The sequence below is a fragment of the Colobus angolensis genome, unplaced genomic scaffold (assembly GCF_000951035.1).
Source record: "Colobus angolensis palliatus isolate OR3802 unplaced genomic scaffold, Cang.pa_1.0 Scaffold137, whole genome shotgun sequence".
NCBI classification, from domain to species: Eukaryota; Metazoa; Chordata; class Mammalia; order Primates; family Cercopithecidae; genus Colobus; species Colobus angolensis.
In genome coordinates this window covers 311,356-327,856 of record NW_012114455.1, presented here as the reverse complement: position 1 = coordinate 327,856, position 16,501 = coordinate 311,356, and the positions used below count along the sequence as shown (strand labels likewise).

Here is a 16,501-nt window from a genome sequence, read left to right as displayed (position 1 = left end):
ACATTGATCACATTTTTCATTCATTAGTACTCTACTTGGTTGCATAGCCTGACATTTTTCCTTTAAATCATTCTCCCTGTGCCCATGTTTACCATGTAATACTTGAGATGTACAAAATTATATGTAGCAGTAACACAATAAAATGAACACCCATGAGAGCAGCACCCACCTTAGAACTAGAACACTGCCAGTCTATTGAGCCTGGCACTGTGCTCCTTGTCAGTGCCTCCGGAACTCCTCACCAGAGGCAACCACTGTCCTAATTGTGTTATTCCACTTTTAATGATGGTCTTTTCCCCATAACACTCATTCCTGTTTTTCTACTCCAGCCCCAAATGAAGGAAAAAACTGAAGACCAAAAAATTCCAAATGTTGGCTCACACCTTTAATCCCAGCACTTTGGGAGGCTGAGGTGGGCAGATCACTTAGAGTCGGGAGTTCAAGACTAGCCTGGCCAACATGGCAAAACCCGATCTCTACTAAAAATACAGAAAAATTGGCCAGGCACGGTGGCTCACACCTGTAATCCCAGCATTTTGGGAAGCCAAAGTGGGCGGATCATGAGGTCAGGAGTTCGAGACCAGCCTGGCCAACGTGGTGAAACCCCATCTCTACTAAAGATACAAAAAAAAAATTAGCATGTGTGGTGGTACACGCCTGTAATCCCAGCTACTCGGGAGACTGAGGCAGGAGAATCACTTGAACCCTGGAGGCAGAGGTTGCAGTGAGCTGAGATCGCACCCCTGCACTCCGGCCTGGGTAACAGAGCAAGACTCGGTCTCAAAAAAACAAACAAACAAAATCAAATGTTAAATGTGTGTGTCTTGTGTTTGACACAAGGAATGACCAGCCTTGCTCTCTTTCTCATTCTCTTTTTTGTCCATTGTACAATTCCTTGATGTTCCACTGTCTACTCTAATGAGCTTAGAATTTAAACTTTACAAAGACAAGGAATATGATTTTTTCTTTGATTTGCCACAAGTATCTAATTTCGGCAAAAAGGGAATTTCAAGTTTGGAATCAAGTGACTTGTTTTCTAACTTCGTCATAAACTATGTGATTTGAGACCAAAGGACATTAATGTTTGTGGTGTGTTTAGCACTGTGCCTGCCACAGGTAAAGTCTCTAGTAGAGTGGAAGCTCCCTGCGGGCAAGGATTTTTGTCTGTTATTATTATTATTATTTTGTCATCGTTATATCCCCACTGCTTAAAATAGTAGGTATCAATAAATATTTGTTGAATTAACTAATGAACATGCAGGCTATTTTAAAAAATTGTTTAATCTGCCTTTGGTCTCAGTTTCTTGATCAGTAATATGATTATACTTCTTGATCAGTAAGTAACATGTTTATACTACGATTATGAAGATCCTTTCCACCTCTAAAACTCTTTATTCCAGCACAGAGTCATTCACAAAGATGTTCATTAAGTGTATATTGGTGAAAACAGACAGGCTTGGAAAGGTATTTCCCCTAGCCAATGGGCTACTGATTGCACACAAATGTGCAAGCTGCAGCCATTCCCCTACCCCCACCATCTCTTTCCTTAGCTCTTATTTATGTCTGTGGTTTTCCTTTTTTTGGTTCCATATGAAGCACCTACCCAAGACAAGGCCCTCCCACACATGTGCCTCCCCCTTCCCCCCAGCAGGCTGCCAACCTGCTTATGCAATTCTGGGGCGTTGTATTCTTTTCTTAGAGCATTTTGCTCATGGTAACTGTGCATCTCCAACCCAGTAGGCCTTCTGGGTGATCTTTCATTGTCATGTAGGTTTCATGATCACAGTAGGTTTCATGATATTTGAGCTGAATCGTATATAGCTCATAAGAGAGAGCTGAGGATTTTTAGCGACTTGCCTGTTATTCCAAGAGCAGCATAAATAGGCCACGGAGCTGTGTAGGCGACTCCATTAGCTGTGCTGCCCTGTTAAGTATAGCCGAAGGGGCCCTCATCATTTGTAGCTTCCAGGGAGGAAAATGTCAGCCTTGTTAATTCTGATTCTCTTTTCTGCCTATCATTTTTGTTTAAAATGCTTAAAAAGATATTAATTTTGTTAATTATTATCTTTTAGGTAATTTGGGGTCTGTTTTATTCAGATAAATTGGGATATAATTTGTTTTATTTTTTTCCTTGTTAAGTTTTGATGAGGAACACGCTGAGATAATTTGGATGGATGTTTGTTATTAATAAAATACTTCTATATAGGCTGGATGTTAAAAATAGGAACGATCTCGTTAAAGCAAGTTCTTATTCAGTCTTGTTAGTGACTCTCTAGAATAGAATCCAGTTTCTAGTGTGCTTTATCTTGTCCTTTTAGTATAATTTAGCTTGTGGAATGGGTAAAATTGTGACAGAAGACCTTTGTTCAGACATGTTGACCTTCTGTCTCTCACTGACCTTATTTATGTGTCTTGATTTATTTGAATTTACCTGAGAAGGATGCTGACTTGTCATGAATATTTATAAGGGCTTATTTAGAATTTTTGATGCAGTACACTGGTTTGTCAAAAAACTGTGATAAGGGGCATTATTTGAAGGAAATTGGCATTAGTGGCATGGAAAAGGGGAGATAGAGAAGGGGAAAAAGATTAGGGAAGGCTGTTTGGAGAGAGGCATGCTGCTTTATTCCCAGCCATTAGGAGTGGGTGTGGTAATGGAAAACAGGGAAAGGAAGTGGTTTATTTTTCTCATAAACACCATCTATAGGGTGCATGAAAGGAGCATTTTAGTGATTTAGCAGGAGAGAGCCCAGCGTTAGGGCCAGGCCTGAGAACAAAGACAGATCAAGAGCTCTGAAGGGGAGGGAAGACTATGGTCTGTTGGTTGCTTTGGGCTCTGGGAATTTTCCTTAGTGGTCATCATGTGCTATGATGCATACTGTTGGAAACTGTTCTTGTTATGTTGCTTGCCTAATTAGGAGGAAGAAGATCCAGTTTTAGATGATTAAAGGGACTTAGTATGTTAAAATTCTCATGCATAAAGACTGTATGTTCTTTGCTGTTTCACTTGATCCAGTTGGTGCTGTATCTCTCCAATGATGCTCCCCTCAGTGTTTGCTAAATTTTTTAGGTATTGGTTTTCGCTTTGCTTCGTACATCAATAATGATATGGTGCTGCAGAAGGAGCCTGCTGGAGCAGTGATATGGGGCTTCGGTACACCTGGAGCCGCAGTAACTGTGACCCTGCGCCAAGGTCAGGAAACCATCATGAAGAAAGTGACCAGTGTGAAAGGTAAGGCAGCCCATCTTCTGTTCAGCTATTGCCCTCTTCTGCCACCTGCTGGATTATCTGAAAATGAATAAATAAATGCTAATGCTGTAGCTCACGTTATCCATCCATCCGTCTGTACATCCGTCTGTCCATTCATCCATAAAAGTTATTTGAATTTTGCCATGTGCTGGGCACTGAGGATACAAAGAAAAATAAGACTGAGTCAAAGTTCCTGTTCTCAAGGAACTTACGGAATAATGGGAATAGATACCAAGTTATATAGGACAGTGTGATGAATGCTATGATGAAGGTACATGTGGGGTGTCTTGGGGTACAGAGGAGAAACAATGAACTCAGACTGGGTGGTAAGGGAAAGTTTCCACAGAAGATGATATTTGAGCTGAATCACATATAGAGGAGAGGCAGTATGGAGGAGAGGGTAAGAACTCTAGTAGTTCTTGCTCAACAACATTCTTACCTTCTTACATTCTTACCTTAAAAAATCTTAAAACCCAAGACTAGCACCATGTAAATCCCATTTCTTATTTTTAAACCACAGCAGTTCTTTGGATTTCTAAGTCAGCATCATTTACTGAGAGTGCCATAATGTAAGAATGTAAGACTTCATATTGGTAGTCTAAAGCTCTGGAAGTTACTGCTTTCAGGTCCTGATTCTGTCATTTATATGGCTGAATAATCTTGGACATGTAATATAACATCTCCATGTCACAGTTTATATGTAAAATGGAGATCGTCATGATACCTATAGGATTACTATGAGAATTAAACGAATTAACACTTGTAAAGTAACAGTGCCTGGCACACAACTGCAGGGTAAGTTTTAGTAGTCATGATTGCTACTATTACTATTATTATTTAGTCAGTCATTCAAATATCTATTGAGAGCCTACCATGTGCTCTCATGATTGAGACATTGTGCTAGGTACTGGTGATACAGTGGTAAGTAAAACAGATATGTCCTCTTCCTTAATGAGGCATGCAGATTGGACAGGAAGACAGTAAGCAGTTACAATTAAGTGTGATAAGTGTGTTAAGTGTGATAAGTACCACAGTGAGGAAGAACAAGGTGCTTCGCAGAGAAGAGAGATAATTATGTATTCTGAGGCTCATCTTGAGAGGTGAGCAGGGCACGCCAGGTAGTGAGAATAGCCTGGCAAAGGCATGGAGGCCTGAGTGTACCTGGGCCATGGGAGAGATGCCAGGCAGGTTGGTTGGTCTGGAACACTGGGGGTGTATGACTGGACAGATGACAGGAGATAGGCTGGAAAGGCAGGGAGGCTTGTTTGTCATTGCTAAGGAGTGTATGTTTTATTCTAAACAGACAGATTTTTAAACAGCAAAATAACATGATCAGATATTTCAGAAAGCTCACTCTGGCAGCACCGTGGAAGATGGATTGGAGATCAGTAAGACAGAGGTGGTGGGCCCTGTGGGCAGGCTGCTATGATATCCAGGCAAGAGATGATGATAGTTTGACCTCATAGAGTGGCTGTAAGGATGTTCAGGAAGGTGAGAATTCGCAGTTCTCATGAGCAGGGAGATCTTACAAAGGAGTGAGTCTCTATCTAGAAGAGATAAAGATGTAGAAGCTGGCGTGGAGGAGATGAAGCTAGAAGTTATGGGATGCAGGAAGGCATGCTCAGGGCTGGATGTTACAGATAGCTCTATAGCTGTGTGATGTGGAGGTGAGAATGAGACAGATGAGGAGGCTGCTCAGAGGTGGAGGTGGAGTTCAGGTGCAAAGTGGTGGTGTGAGCAGTGGCTAGCATATATATGTGACAGGGATGCTTTTGGGAATTGCACTGGCCCCCGAAAGCAAGGATTGTCTGGTTAGTTTTATCAGTATACAAAACTGGTGATCCAATCCAGAGTGATCCGGATCCTGATGCAGTCTCTTCAAAATTCATTCCCATTCAGCAAACATTTAAAAATACTATATGCCAGGCATTGACATAAGGTAAGTGCTTCTAATTCTTGGGTTTTAAGACTTTTTAAGGTAAGAATGTTGTTGGGTAAACTAAAAGACCGAAACGAAAGCTTCAGCTGATTGAGACATGCTTCTCTGTTGGATCTAAATGCTCTCGGTGACTTGCAGGATGTCCTGAAAGTGAAGGATTCAAGGGACTCTTCGTGCTTTCTGTTTGCGCTGGGCCACCTTAGAAATGAGGAGCACTGTGTGCAAATAATGGCACTCTCAGTAAATGATGCTGACTTAGAAATCCAAGGAACTGCTGTGGTTTAAAAATAAGAAGTGTGATCTACATGGTGCTAACAAGTTACCAATAAATATTTAGGCGACAGAGAAAACAGTGCTGTAGAGATACATACAGAAAGCATACAATGTGGTATAGCATTTCAGTTTAAAAATCCTTGTGCATTGTTTTTAGATTTTTTCCCCCTTCATGCCTGTTTCAGAAAACACAGTGCTGTAGAGATATATACTGAAAGCGTACAATGTTGTACAGCGTTTCAGTTTAAAAATCCTTGTACATTGTTTTTAGATTTTTCTCCCTTCATGCCTGTTTCAGAACTAGTATTTGAGGTGGGCAGAGATGAGGCAGGAGTCTAGGTGGAATGAAAGGTAATAATTAGGGGAGGAGCCTCCCTTTTCCTTTATAGTGATTGCGAAGCTGCTCATTTATCTTGAGTTGAATTTGATAAACACCGAGTGAGGGCTTACTGTGTCTAAAACACTGAGCCAGAAACCTAGGAAAGTATAGAGAAGAATACAAATAGTGCCCATCTTTCAAGAACTCACTCCGCCATTCCATCCTTTCACATTTAATAGTTTAGGCTCAAGTAGTGCTCCAGCTTCTTCACTGCAAGGGGATGTATCATTCGTAGTTAAAAGAACCAGCAGCAACTTAAGAGAACTTAGTGATTCATGGGTACGGGTGATAATTTCACAGGAAAAGGGGTTGATGTTATTGGTGGTGGTGGGGACCTGTTTATTAGACTTTCCACATTTACTTGGTAGAAAAGGGGAAGGTATTTGAGTTTAGAGAGATCTGCAAACCTGCTGCAATGGGTATCTTGCTTTGTTCTGCCCGTGAAGCAAAATAGATGAAGTGTTAATTGGAATAAAGGAGGTAGACATGTAAGAAATTTCATAGGCAGAAAATGTCTCTCAAAAGACATACCACAGGGAATACTGAAGGGTGGATTTCTGGTTTAGATTTTAATGAGGACTCTGAGATTTTCAGCCACATTATCTGAGTTTGCTGCTTTGTCGACCTCTGGTAATATTTAACTTATTACCCATAGTCCCCTAGAAACCCAGAACAAAGTAAGATATAACAGCATAAAGGTGGTTGTCCAGCAGACTGACACTGAGACTTTGGGAAAATTAACACCTGAGGGATGATTGGGACCATGGTCAGGTACTGGGTTGGTTCCATCGATGTTGTCAAATGAGGTAAGAGGATTCTTTTAGACACAAGGAATGCAAGCAGGGAAAAGCAGGCATATCCTCTGACTTGGACATACATGGTAGGGGTGTGTGCATGTAGGTGATAAAATGGGAGTGTGTCTGTCTATATTTGTCATCATGATTGAGGTAAATAGATATATTTTCTCTACCTTAAAATAATACAAAAGCCTAAAACCCTCCCTGCCCCTGGTTGGCATGCATACCAATTTTCTTTTCTTCCTTTTCTTTTTTTTTTTTTTTTGAGATGGAGTCTTGCTCTGTCACCCAGGCTGGAGTGCAGAGGTGTGATCTCAGCTCAGTGCAACCTCTGCCTGCCAGGTTCAAGTGATCCTCCTGCCTCAGCCTCCTGAGTAACTGGGATTACAGGCACCCGCCACCACGCCTGGCTAATTTGCATACTAGTTTTCTATGCTACATAATAAATTGCCACAAACTTAGGTGCTTAAAACAACACGCTTTTACTGTCTCACAATTCCTGCGGGTCTGAAGTCTGGTTATGGTTTAGCTGGATTCTCTACTCAGGGTCTCACAAGGCTGAAATCAAGGTGTAGGCCAGGCTGTGTTCCCACTTGGAGGTGCGAGTAGAGAGTTACCTGTTTCCAAGCTCCCTTGTGTTGCTGGCAGAATTCATTTAGGTGTTGAGCTCATGGCAGCACCTCTGCTATTTCAGATCTCTGACTTCTAGATCCTCTTTGAAAGAGCTCACCTTATTATGCATGCCAACCCAGGAAAATCTTGATTTTTATTAAAGTCAAATGATTAGGGACTTTAACCACATCTGCAAAATCCCTTCACCTTTTCCATATAACATTATCTAACACAAGAGTGACATCGCATTCCCTTTGCCATTTTCTGTTGGTTGGAAGCCAGTCACAGATTCTGCCAGCCACACAAGCATGTGACTTTGGGGTGTCACCTTAGGATATGTCTGCCACTACAGGCTATAGTGTAAGTAACTTGCATGGGCAGTTTTAATGATATAAAAGCACTTAAGCTTTTTTTCCTTTGCATTCATATTTGGTGGTGGAGATGAACTTAAGATTACAACAGAATAAATGTAGTTTGGTGAGGGGCAGTGTAGGCAGTAAGGCCTTCTTGACTTCCAAGCTGTTTCCACAAACCACTGAGCCACTTTGCAGCTAGTCAGGAACTAGGGTTCTGTTGGGTGGAGGTTGGAGGGGAAGTGAACAGGGGCTCTTTTTTCATCTCTAGGTTGTTCTCGGGAAGGGAATGGTCATGGATAATTTTCCTTTTTCTCTTCTTGGCCTCTGAGATTTTGGCACAATAATAGAACAAAATAATTAACATCTGATATGAGTAGCAAAAAGAAAAAACAAGAAAGCACTTTATGAGTATGTCTCTAGACAAATTATTTTCATGTTTTCCTTTGATTGTTTGCTTGTTCTTCCCATTTTGAGGTGGGAGTTAATTGTGAGGTGGAGAGAAGGTGGAGACAGAGGGTTTTTCACTGCCCTTGGCTGGAATGTGAGAAGAGCAACAGTAAGAAATAGGCCACCAGAGGCCAGGTGCGGTGGCTCACACCTATAATCCCAGCACTTCCAGAGGCTGAGGCGGGTGGATCATGAGGTCAGGAGATCGAGACCATCCTGGCCAACATGGTGAAGCCCTGTCTCTACTAAAATACAAAAAAAAAAAATTTAGCTGAGTGTGGTGGTGGGCGCCTGTAGTCCCAGCTACTTGGGAGGCTAGGGCAGAAGAATTGCTCGAACCCGGGAGACGGAGGTTGCAGTGAGCCGAGATCACGCCACTGCACTCCAGCCTGGAGACAGAGTGAGACTCCGTCTCAAAAAAAAAAAAAAAAAAAAAAAAAGGAAATAGGCCACCAGAAATGCTAACCCTTAGACAGGAGAATGTAAGGCCCCAGTCAATTTGCATGGCTGTCTTGTCAGTGTAACCCAGGGATGGGGTTTACTTCCTACCATTTAACTGATGGAGTACGTGGCACACTAAGCACTCTAAGTAGCTGTATAGTGAAGGAAGGGAATTAATCTTCCTAGGTGGCACAAGAAAAAATGTGAGGAAGCAGAGATTTGAGTGCACTGAAAATGAGGATTTACAGAAACCTGGGCCTGGCCTGGAATCGCTGATAGCAAGTGATTAGGGCCCAGGAGAAGGATGGAGAGCGACTTGTTCAGAGAGCCGATCCAGATCAGTAGAAAAACAGCTAGATGGTGAACTCTTTGTGGTTAGTGGCTCAAGTGTATTATTTGGACTCAAGCTTATGGACTTCATGGGTCACCACTGTTTCTAAAAACTCTTAACCAAACTTGATTGGCCTGTGGTGAGCTCTGTTTCCACCAACCAGTCCTGAACTGACAAGCCAAGGACTAGGCAGTTCTTATGAAACATGGTGGCTTGTGCCTTTTTAATCCCACCCTTGCTTTTGGTCTAAGAAACAGTCTTCACAGGTGCTGCTGTCCTTTGTATATACGTACATAGGAGCAAATCCGTATTGTTTTAAATGAACTGTCTCTGAGTTGGTTTAACCATTAGTAACCTCTCTGGAGTGCATCAGGTTTTCCCTGACTTGCCTGTAAGTTAACTGTTCTTAACACTTGTTATTGTCAGAGTTTACTTTACTTTTTTTCTTTGAGATGGAGTTTTACTCTTGTTGCCCAGGCTGGAATGCAATGGTGCGATCTCAGTTCATGCAACCTCCGCCTCCTGGGTTCAAGTGATTCTTCTGCCTCAGCCTCCCAAGTAGCTGGGATTACAGGCGCATGCCATCACACCCTGCTCATTTTTGTATTTTTAGTAGAGACAGGGTTTCACCATGTCGGCCAGACTGTTCTCAAACTCCTGACCTCGGGTGATCCACCTGCCTCGGCCTCCCAAAGTGCTGGGATTACAGGCATGAGCTGCTGTGCCTTGCCAGAGTTTTCTTTTATCAAGTAGGAAAGGAAAAAAGCTAGAAACTAACATCTTGAAGGCTTGCACAGGAGGACGTTTTCTGAGGTCTTTGTGGAAGTTGGAAGGCGGTTTCTCTGGGAGGCAGTTCTTGGGAATAAGGCTCAGGTCTTGATGCCTAGTTCTCTCTACTCCTTAGGCCCTAGAGGGAGTCATCCTCTGGTTGTAGTAGGATGGTATTGCCATGTTTTGCCCAAAGAGTTTGGCATTGTCTTTTTATTACTGGGTAGCAGAGTTTTTTAGAACCTCTGGTGAAGGTAGTTTTCTTCACCAGCCATGTTGTCTGGATTGAGGCTAAGTGTAAATACCCAATTAACAGCAGTGAATAGGAATAAATTGTATAGCAATAGAAGGCTAAGAAATAGTCCTTGGTTTTCTGGGGGTTGACCTCACCATCATAAGTGAATAACGTTGGTGGAAGAAGGGCAGAGCTCCAGTAAGCTGTGTCAGTACAGGAAGCCTGGAAAGACCTTGGCAAGCCTGGAGTTGGGACAGATTGGAGTGTCTGCCTGCTCAGAAGTGTGAGCCATATGGAACACGTCACACCTGTGCGACACAATCTGTCCTAGCTGCCCACTGTTTCCAAAACAGTGATTTTTCTGGTTTAGGTGAATTATACATTTAATATGTTGACGTGTGGCTACTGATGGTATAAAAACAATACCGAACATTTGGTTTTAGATTTAATTAACCACTTAGGGATGGGAGTAGCAAGCTCAGTTGCTTATGCTTTTAGGAGGAGCAAGCATGCACCCTTCCCCTGATGTCTTAGGGCTTTTGGACATTTTCCCCAGGAATCTGAGAAATCCTGTATGAATTGAGTTTTTATTAGTCACCTGTTGTACATTAGGACATCTCATGCTTCTGCTTAACTCTTGCTGATTGGAAAGAACTTTGCAGTGTCTAGTACATAGTAGGCCCTTGGATGGTATTTTTAGAATTATTATTCCTCGTAAATTGGATGTAATCATTTTAGGATGCTCCATTTCCAGTTCTTATCATTCTTTCCCTTTGAATTTACATTGATCTGATGGGTATGAATTATAAATCAGTTCATATTCTTTGGCATAATGCTAAGAGTATTTATTTTAAAATGTTAATTCTCCTTTTTTTTCCGTTTTTCCAGTCTTGTTTTAACAACCTTGTTCATGTTGTTTGGTTCTCCTTGGCATAATTTTTGCCATTTTGAAGATATTTTTCTGAAGCTTCTAAGTATGTTGTTGGCAGGGGTGGTCTGGTGAGTGATGAGAGGTAGGAGGGTGATAGGGTGGTTCTAGGGAATATGCTATGAATTTCTGAAATAGGGTCTCAGATAGCTTCTCATCTCCCTAGTTGAGTCCCAAAGCTTAAGTCTTGTAAATAACTCTGTGGAAATAATTAATTGGGCAAATTGGAATATCTTTTTCACAGAAACATTAATTTATATGCCTCCCACTACTTTTTGATGTGTCAGTTTCTCCACTCAACAGTTTGCTGTTAGGAAAACCCAGACCACTGGTGGTGTTAATCCTTGTTAGCAACACAGGAGGAGGTGGGGCGTGAAGGCACAAGGGTGATACTGTCAAGCCAGGGGAAGTTCCAGATTATCATTGATTTTCTCTACCCTGTGGTCACATTCGATTGAGTAATTGCAAGTTAGTTTGGGGCACTATAAAATGAAATTATGTTAATTTTGACAGCTGGATAGTATAATAAGAATTCCTCTTTTATGTTTTCTATTAAACTCTTGAATTTTAATCTGCATGTATTTTTGTCTATCCTCATTTAGGATTATAACTGGATAACTTACTTTTTTTGTAAATGCTTCAGTTAAAAGTAAGGAGGGATTGGTACAGATTAAGGATAAAAATGCCGCTGCTCGTGTTAGGTCTATCCTCTTATGTGAAATTTGGCCAATCTTCATAGCTTTGAATTCAGTTTATTACAGAGGCTGGGATTAGCCACAAATGAGTGTAATTGGGCTTTAATTTCATTTTAATGGATTGATTAATTCCTTGGAGTCCTGTTACTATTTCAGCTCACTCTGATACCTGGATGGTGGTACTGGATCCTATGAAGGCTGGAGGACCTTTCGAAGTGATGGCACAACAGACTTTGGAGAAAATGAACTTCACCCTGAGAGTTCATGATGTCCTGTTTGGAGATGTCTGGCTCTGTAGTGGGCAGAGTAACATGCAGATGACTGTGCTACAGGTAATTTGGAGAGTCTCAGCAATAATACACCGTGTTGGTGATGAAGAAGGAAAAGAAGGAGGAATAAGGGGACAACAAGGAGAAACAGGGCTGTTTCTATTTAGTGAGTACCATGAGCCAAGATCTGTTCTAAGTGCTTTGAATGAATTCATTAATTTGACTTAACAGTCTTAAGAGATAAGTTATTGATTAAATTGGTAGTTATTGATTGGTGCTAATGTATTCTATATAGGTTAAGAACTTAGAGGGAGTATTGTTTTGTCTAGCACTTTCTCCAAAACTGAGGTTCTTCTCAAGCTGATTTTTATTTTCTTGCCTTTTTTTTTTTGAGATGGAGTTTCTCTCTTGTTGCCCAGGCTAGAGTGCAATGGCGCGATATGCGATCTCAGCTCACTGCAGCCTCCACCTCCTGGGTTCAAGCGATTCTCCTGCCTCAGCCTCCCGAGTAGCTGGGATTACAGGCATGCGCCACCATGCCCGGCTAATTTTTGTATTTTTAGTACAGATGGGGTTTCGCCATGTTGGCCAGGTTTGTCTCGAACTCCTGACCTCGGGTGATCCACCCGCCTTGGCCTCTCAAAGTGCTGAGATTACAGGCGTGAACCACTGAGCCTGGCCTGTTTTCTTGCCTTTTAGTCATTCCTTTGAGAAATATTAAATTTGAGATGTAAACTTGTGTAGAACTAGACCATTACCTCAATTCATCTCTTTTAGAAAAATTTATGAAATACAATACGTTCATATACTCTATGATTTATTGTTTTGTTTCTGTTTCTTAGTTTTTTCTATTTTTTTCTTTTTGTAGTCTACTACTACATACTACTACTAAAGTGATCTTACTCTGAACATATCTACTTCATTTCATCATTAGTTTTCTGATTTAGAATTTAAATTCTTGCACTGAAGTCTTCCTTATCAACATTTTATTTACTCTTATGTTCTGTCTTATTTATATATATGGAAGGCCCCCCCCTTTTTTTTTAAGAGATAAGGTCCTTCTTTGTCACCCAGGCTGAAGTGCAGTGGCATGATCATAGCTCACTGCAGCGTAGAACTCCTGGGCTCAAGGGTTCCTCCTATCTCAGCCTCCTGGGTAGCTGGGATTACAGGTGTTAGCCACCATACCCAGCTGATTTTTTATTTTTTATAGAGATAGGGTCTTGCTATGTTACCCATGCTGGGCTTTTTGAATTAAAATGTTTATTAAACTGAACTTTGACTGGACTCTCTTTTATCATAAGAGAGTGGGAGCAAAATCAAAGTTTTATTTCTCGATAGAAAGGATGGTTTTGTATAGAAGCAGAATTGCTGTTAACTCATTCAGGAAAACAGTGTTTTTCTTAATGCTGTAATTGCAGTTCCCTGTTTGCACAGAAAGGCATAGACCAGATCTGTTTGTATCTATATAGTCGCTTTCTCAACAGCAGTCTATGCCAGGGGATCCCATCCCATTTTCTGTCAAGCTAAATCAGATTTTGATTGTTAAGAGTAAACATATTTTTTCTGCCTAGAATTGACCCCTAAGCATCTTCTGTATAAAGCTAGGTCTCCAAGCTCTGGGATATAGGGGAACAGAAAAAAATTCCACCTGAAACATCCAAGTGTTCATATTTATTTTTTATTTTTGTTTAAATCATGCACTTAGTTTGCAAGATAACATTTTAGGTGCTGACAGTACCAAAAGCCAAGTTTCCAGTCTCTTAACAGTCTGTGGAACCTTATTTTTTGATTAAAAGGATGTTCTACATGGCTTCCCCTTTATTCCTTTTGCTCCTTTCCTCCTACAAACCCCCAACACACACACATACATCACACACACACACACACACACGCACACACACACACACCCGCGAGTCTTTCTCCTTCCCTCCTTCCATGTGACTTTTCTGAGGAGGTAAGATTTCCACTATAACCTACCACTCTTCACATTCAAATCAAGGAAATGGCAGATTGTATGCCCATCTTGTTGTTAGGGTAAAGTGGAATTTTAAAATTGAGTGTTATTTATAACGCTGAGTGAGATGTTTATAAATGGAGAAGAGTCTAAATGTTCATCTGTCGCTTCCTAAGTCAGGGTAGGTCTTAAGACTTGGATATTTCTAGTTATGCTCAGAAAAAGATGGCCAATATCCATCAGGAAACCCATTTTTCAATATCTCAGAACTCCCCACATTCCTATTTTACAAATAGAGAAATTAAGATCCAGAAGAGAAGGGCTGGTACCACATTCCAACAAAAGATTCACAGGACTTATGAGGCTGGCTTTTTTTTTTAATAGTTATCCCCTCAATTTTAGAACTGCTACCATAGTAGAAGGTAAAATAACTTACAGAATTTCCAAATTCTTTTAAGTAAATAAAGTTTCTATCCTTCTGTGTGTGTGTGCGCACGCAGACACTCACATACATGCTTTGCTCCCCCATGCAGACCCCATGCCAAGATTCTCTGAGGAAATAGATTCTTGACGTGTCTTCATTAATTCAAGAATGTGGTATAAAGGTTACAAAATGAACACCAGTGAGCAGCTGCTTTGATGGTGAACGGTCCAGTCCCTAGAGAGGCAGCAGTGCTCTCTCCCAGCCTCTGTGGCGTTAATGACTGCAAATACCTTGGTATTCATTTACATCCTCATTTAAATACTTGGTAGAAAAATAATTACACTGCGGTGTTTGATGAGATGAAATCTGATCTCAGCAGATGGAGTAAGTCTTCCCCTTTCATCAGCAGGGGAACCAAGTGTCATTTAAATGAAAATCTTCCTGCAATCTCTTTATTCCTAAGTTTGCTGCCCATATCCCCGAGGAAATGCTTTCATCAAAAAGGCCTAGTCATTGGGAAAGGATACCAATTTCTGAAGTAATTGTCATTACATTGTCAGGTACAGAAGGAATGGTCCCCATCCCCATTTTTGTTGACACTCTCTGTGGCTTTCAAGTTTGGGCTTGAAATTACACGCAAATGTGAATTTGAAAATGGAAGTTTTCCAGTCAATGTTTTGGATCCAGTTCCGTGTGCTGGTATCAATACAGGAGAATGCCAACCGTTCTGACTCTATCGGCCTCACAGTACTCTGCAGTGTTAGCAACGGGCCTAAAAGACAAGTAGCATGTTCTCCCATGCTGCCTCCCAAGCTGGCGTCTCACTGCGATGAGGCACTTGAGTTCCCAGTCAGTGCGGAAGCTAGTGTGGGTGGAGAGAATGAAAGCAGTTTCATCCACTGTTTCCATGGAAGCAACATAGGATCCTGAGTGCTTAGTGCAGAACTGAATTCCAAAGGAGGTGGCTTTTTACAGGTACTTGATGCTGAAAAATAATTTCCCTGCCAGATACACTGTGAGTGCATTAACCTGTTCTTACTCCGTGTTTACTTTACATTAACCTGACAGGTATGATCCTGAACAAACAGGTCTGGATTTCCTTTGGAATTTTCTTGAGACCATATGTAATCTGTCTTGAGAATGGGAAGACCAGTAACCCTGATAGCCTAGAGCTGCTACTACCAAGGGAGCATTTCAGGTTGTGACTCCCACTGTGACCAAAAGAGCTATCTCATTTCCATCTGGCCATCTTATTGGGCACAGCCGGCTCACTGGCAAGTCCAGAGAGATTCAAGGGGCAGCATCTTTCAGTGAAATGCACCATGGGACACCCGGCTGCTTCAGCGTTTCTCTTACGCTGTGGCTGGAGGGCCAGCTGTATTCTCTGCGGTGGGTGGGTGGGGGTGGAAAGCGAACCAGCTGCACACTCTGTGACCAGTGGCCAATGGAACGTACCCAGCCTCCTGTGCCTCTCACTGCTGTGGCAGCCTCGACTCAGCTGGAGCACCTGCTCCCTGAGGCGAGCGGTAACTGGGCTTCCTGATGCTCCTATTGGCCCTTTGTTTTGGGAGAAGCTGGGCCGGTCCAGGGGGATAGAAAGGACTCAAGAAAAAACACACAAATAAAAAAAAAAAAAAAAAAATATTTCTGATATATTTGTTTTAAAATAAAAAAAACCTGAAAAGTCAGGATGAGAGGAAATAGCAGTTGTGCATAAGTTCATAAAGCAATGATGCTTTACTGGACTAACAAAGAAGGAACTGAGGCCAGGCGTGGTGGCTCACGCCTGTAATCCCGGCACTTTGGGAGGCCGAGGTAGGTGGATCACGAGGTCAGGAGATCGAGACCATCCTGGCTAACACGGTGAAACCCTGTCTCTACTAAAAATACAAAAAACTAGCTGGGCATGGTGACAGGCGCCTATAGTCCCAGCTACTCGGGAGGCTGAGGCAGGAGAATGGCATGAACCCGGGAGGCAGAGCTTGCAGTGAGCCGAGATCGTGCCACTGCACTTTAGCCTGGGCAACAGCGCAAGACTCCAAAACCCTAAGCCACTCCTCTCATACTCTTGACAGTTGATGAGGTTTAATAAAGTGATTTGGGAAAACATGATTTATCTTTGGATGGACCCTTTTCTTTAATTCCCTGGGACTGTTCTGAGCTGTTACCCTGAACACCACCTTTCCAGTCTCCATGCCTCCCTTGCTTTTCTTTGGTGAACTACCAAGACCGAGGTGAAGATACTGTCAGCCTGCAGTATCCACCAGTTCCACATGTGCAGATCCAACCAGCCATGGATAGAAAATATCTGAGGCCGGGCGCGGTGGCTCAAGCCTGTAATCCCAGCACTTTGGGAGGCCGAGACGGGCGGATCACGAGGTCAGGAGATCGAGACCATCC

General features: G+C 42.0%; 1 protein-coding gene across 2 annotated transcripts in view; it reads left to right on the top strand.

Moving 5' to 3' along the window:
• Positions 1-16,501, top strand: part of SIAE (sialic acid acetylesterase) — a 44,696-nt gene that overhangs the window by 3,752 nt on the left and 24,443 nt on the right. For both annotated transcript variants that reach the window (XM_011934574.1, XM_011934575.1), the window contains 2 exons: positions 3,071-3,232; positions 11,608-11,783. In XM_011934574.1, the coding sequence (XP_011789964.1) occupies positions 3,071-3,232; positions 11,608-11,783 (338 nt within the window). The remainder of the gene's footprint in view (positions 1-3,070; positions 3,233-11,607; positions 11,784-16,501) is intronic.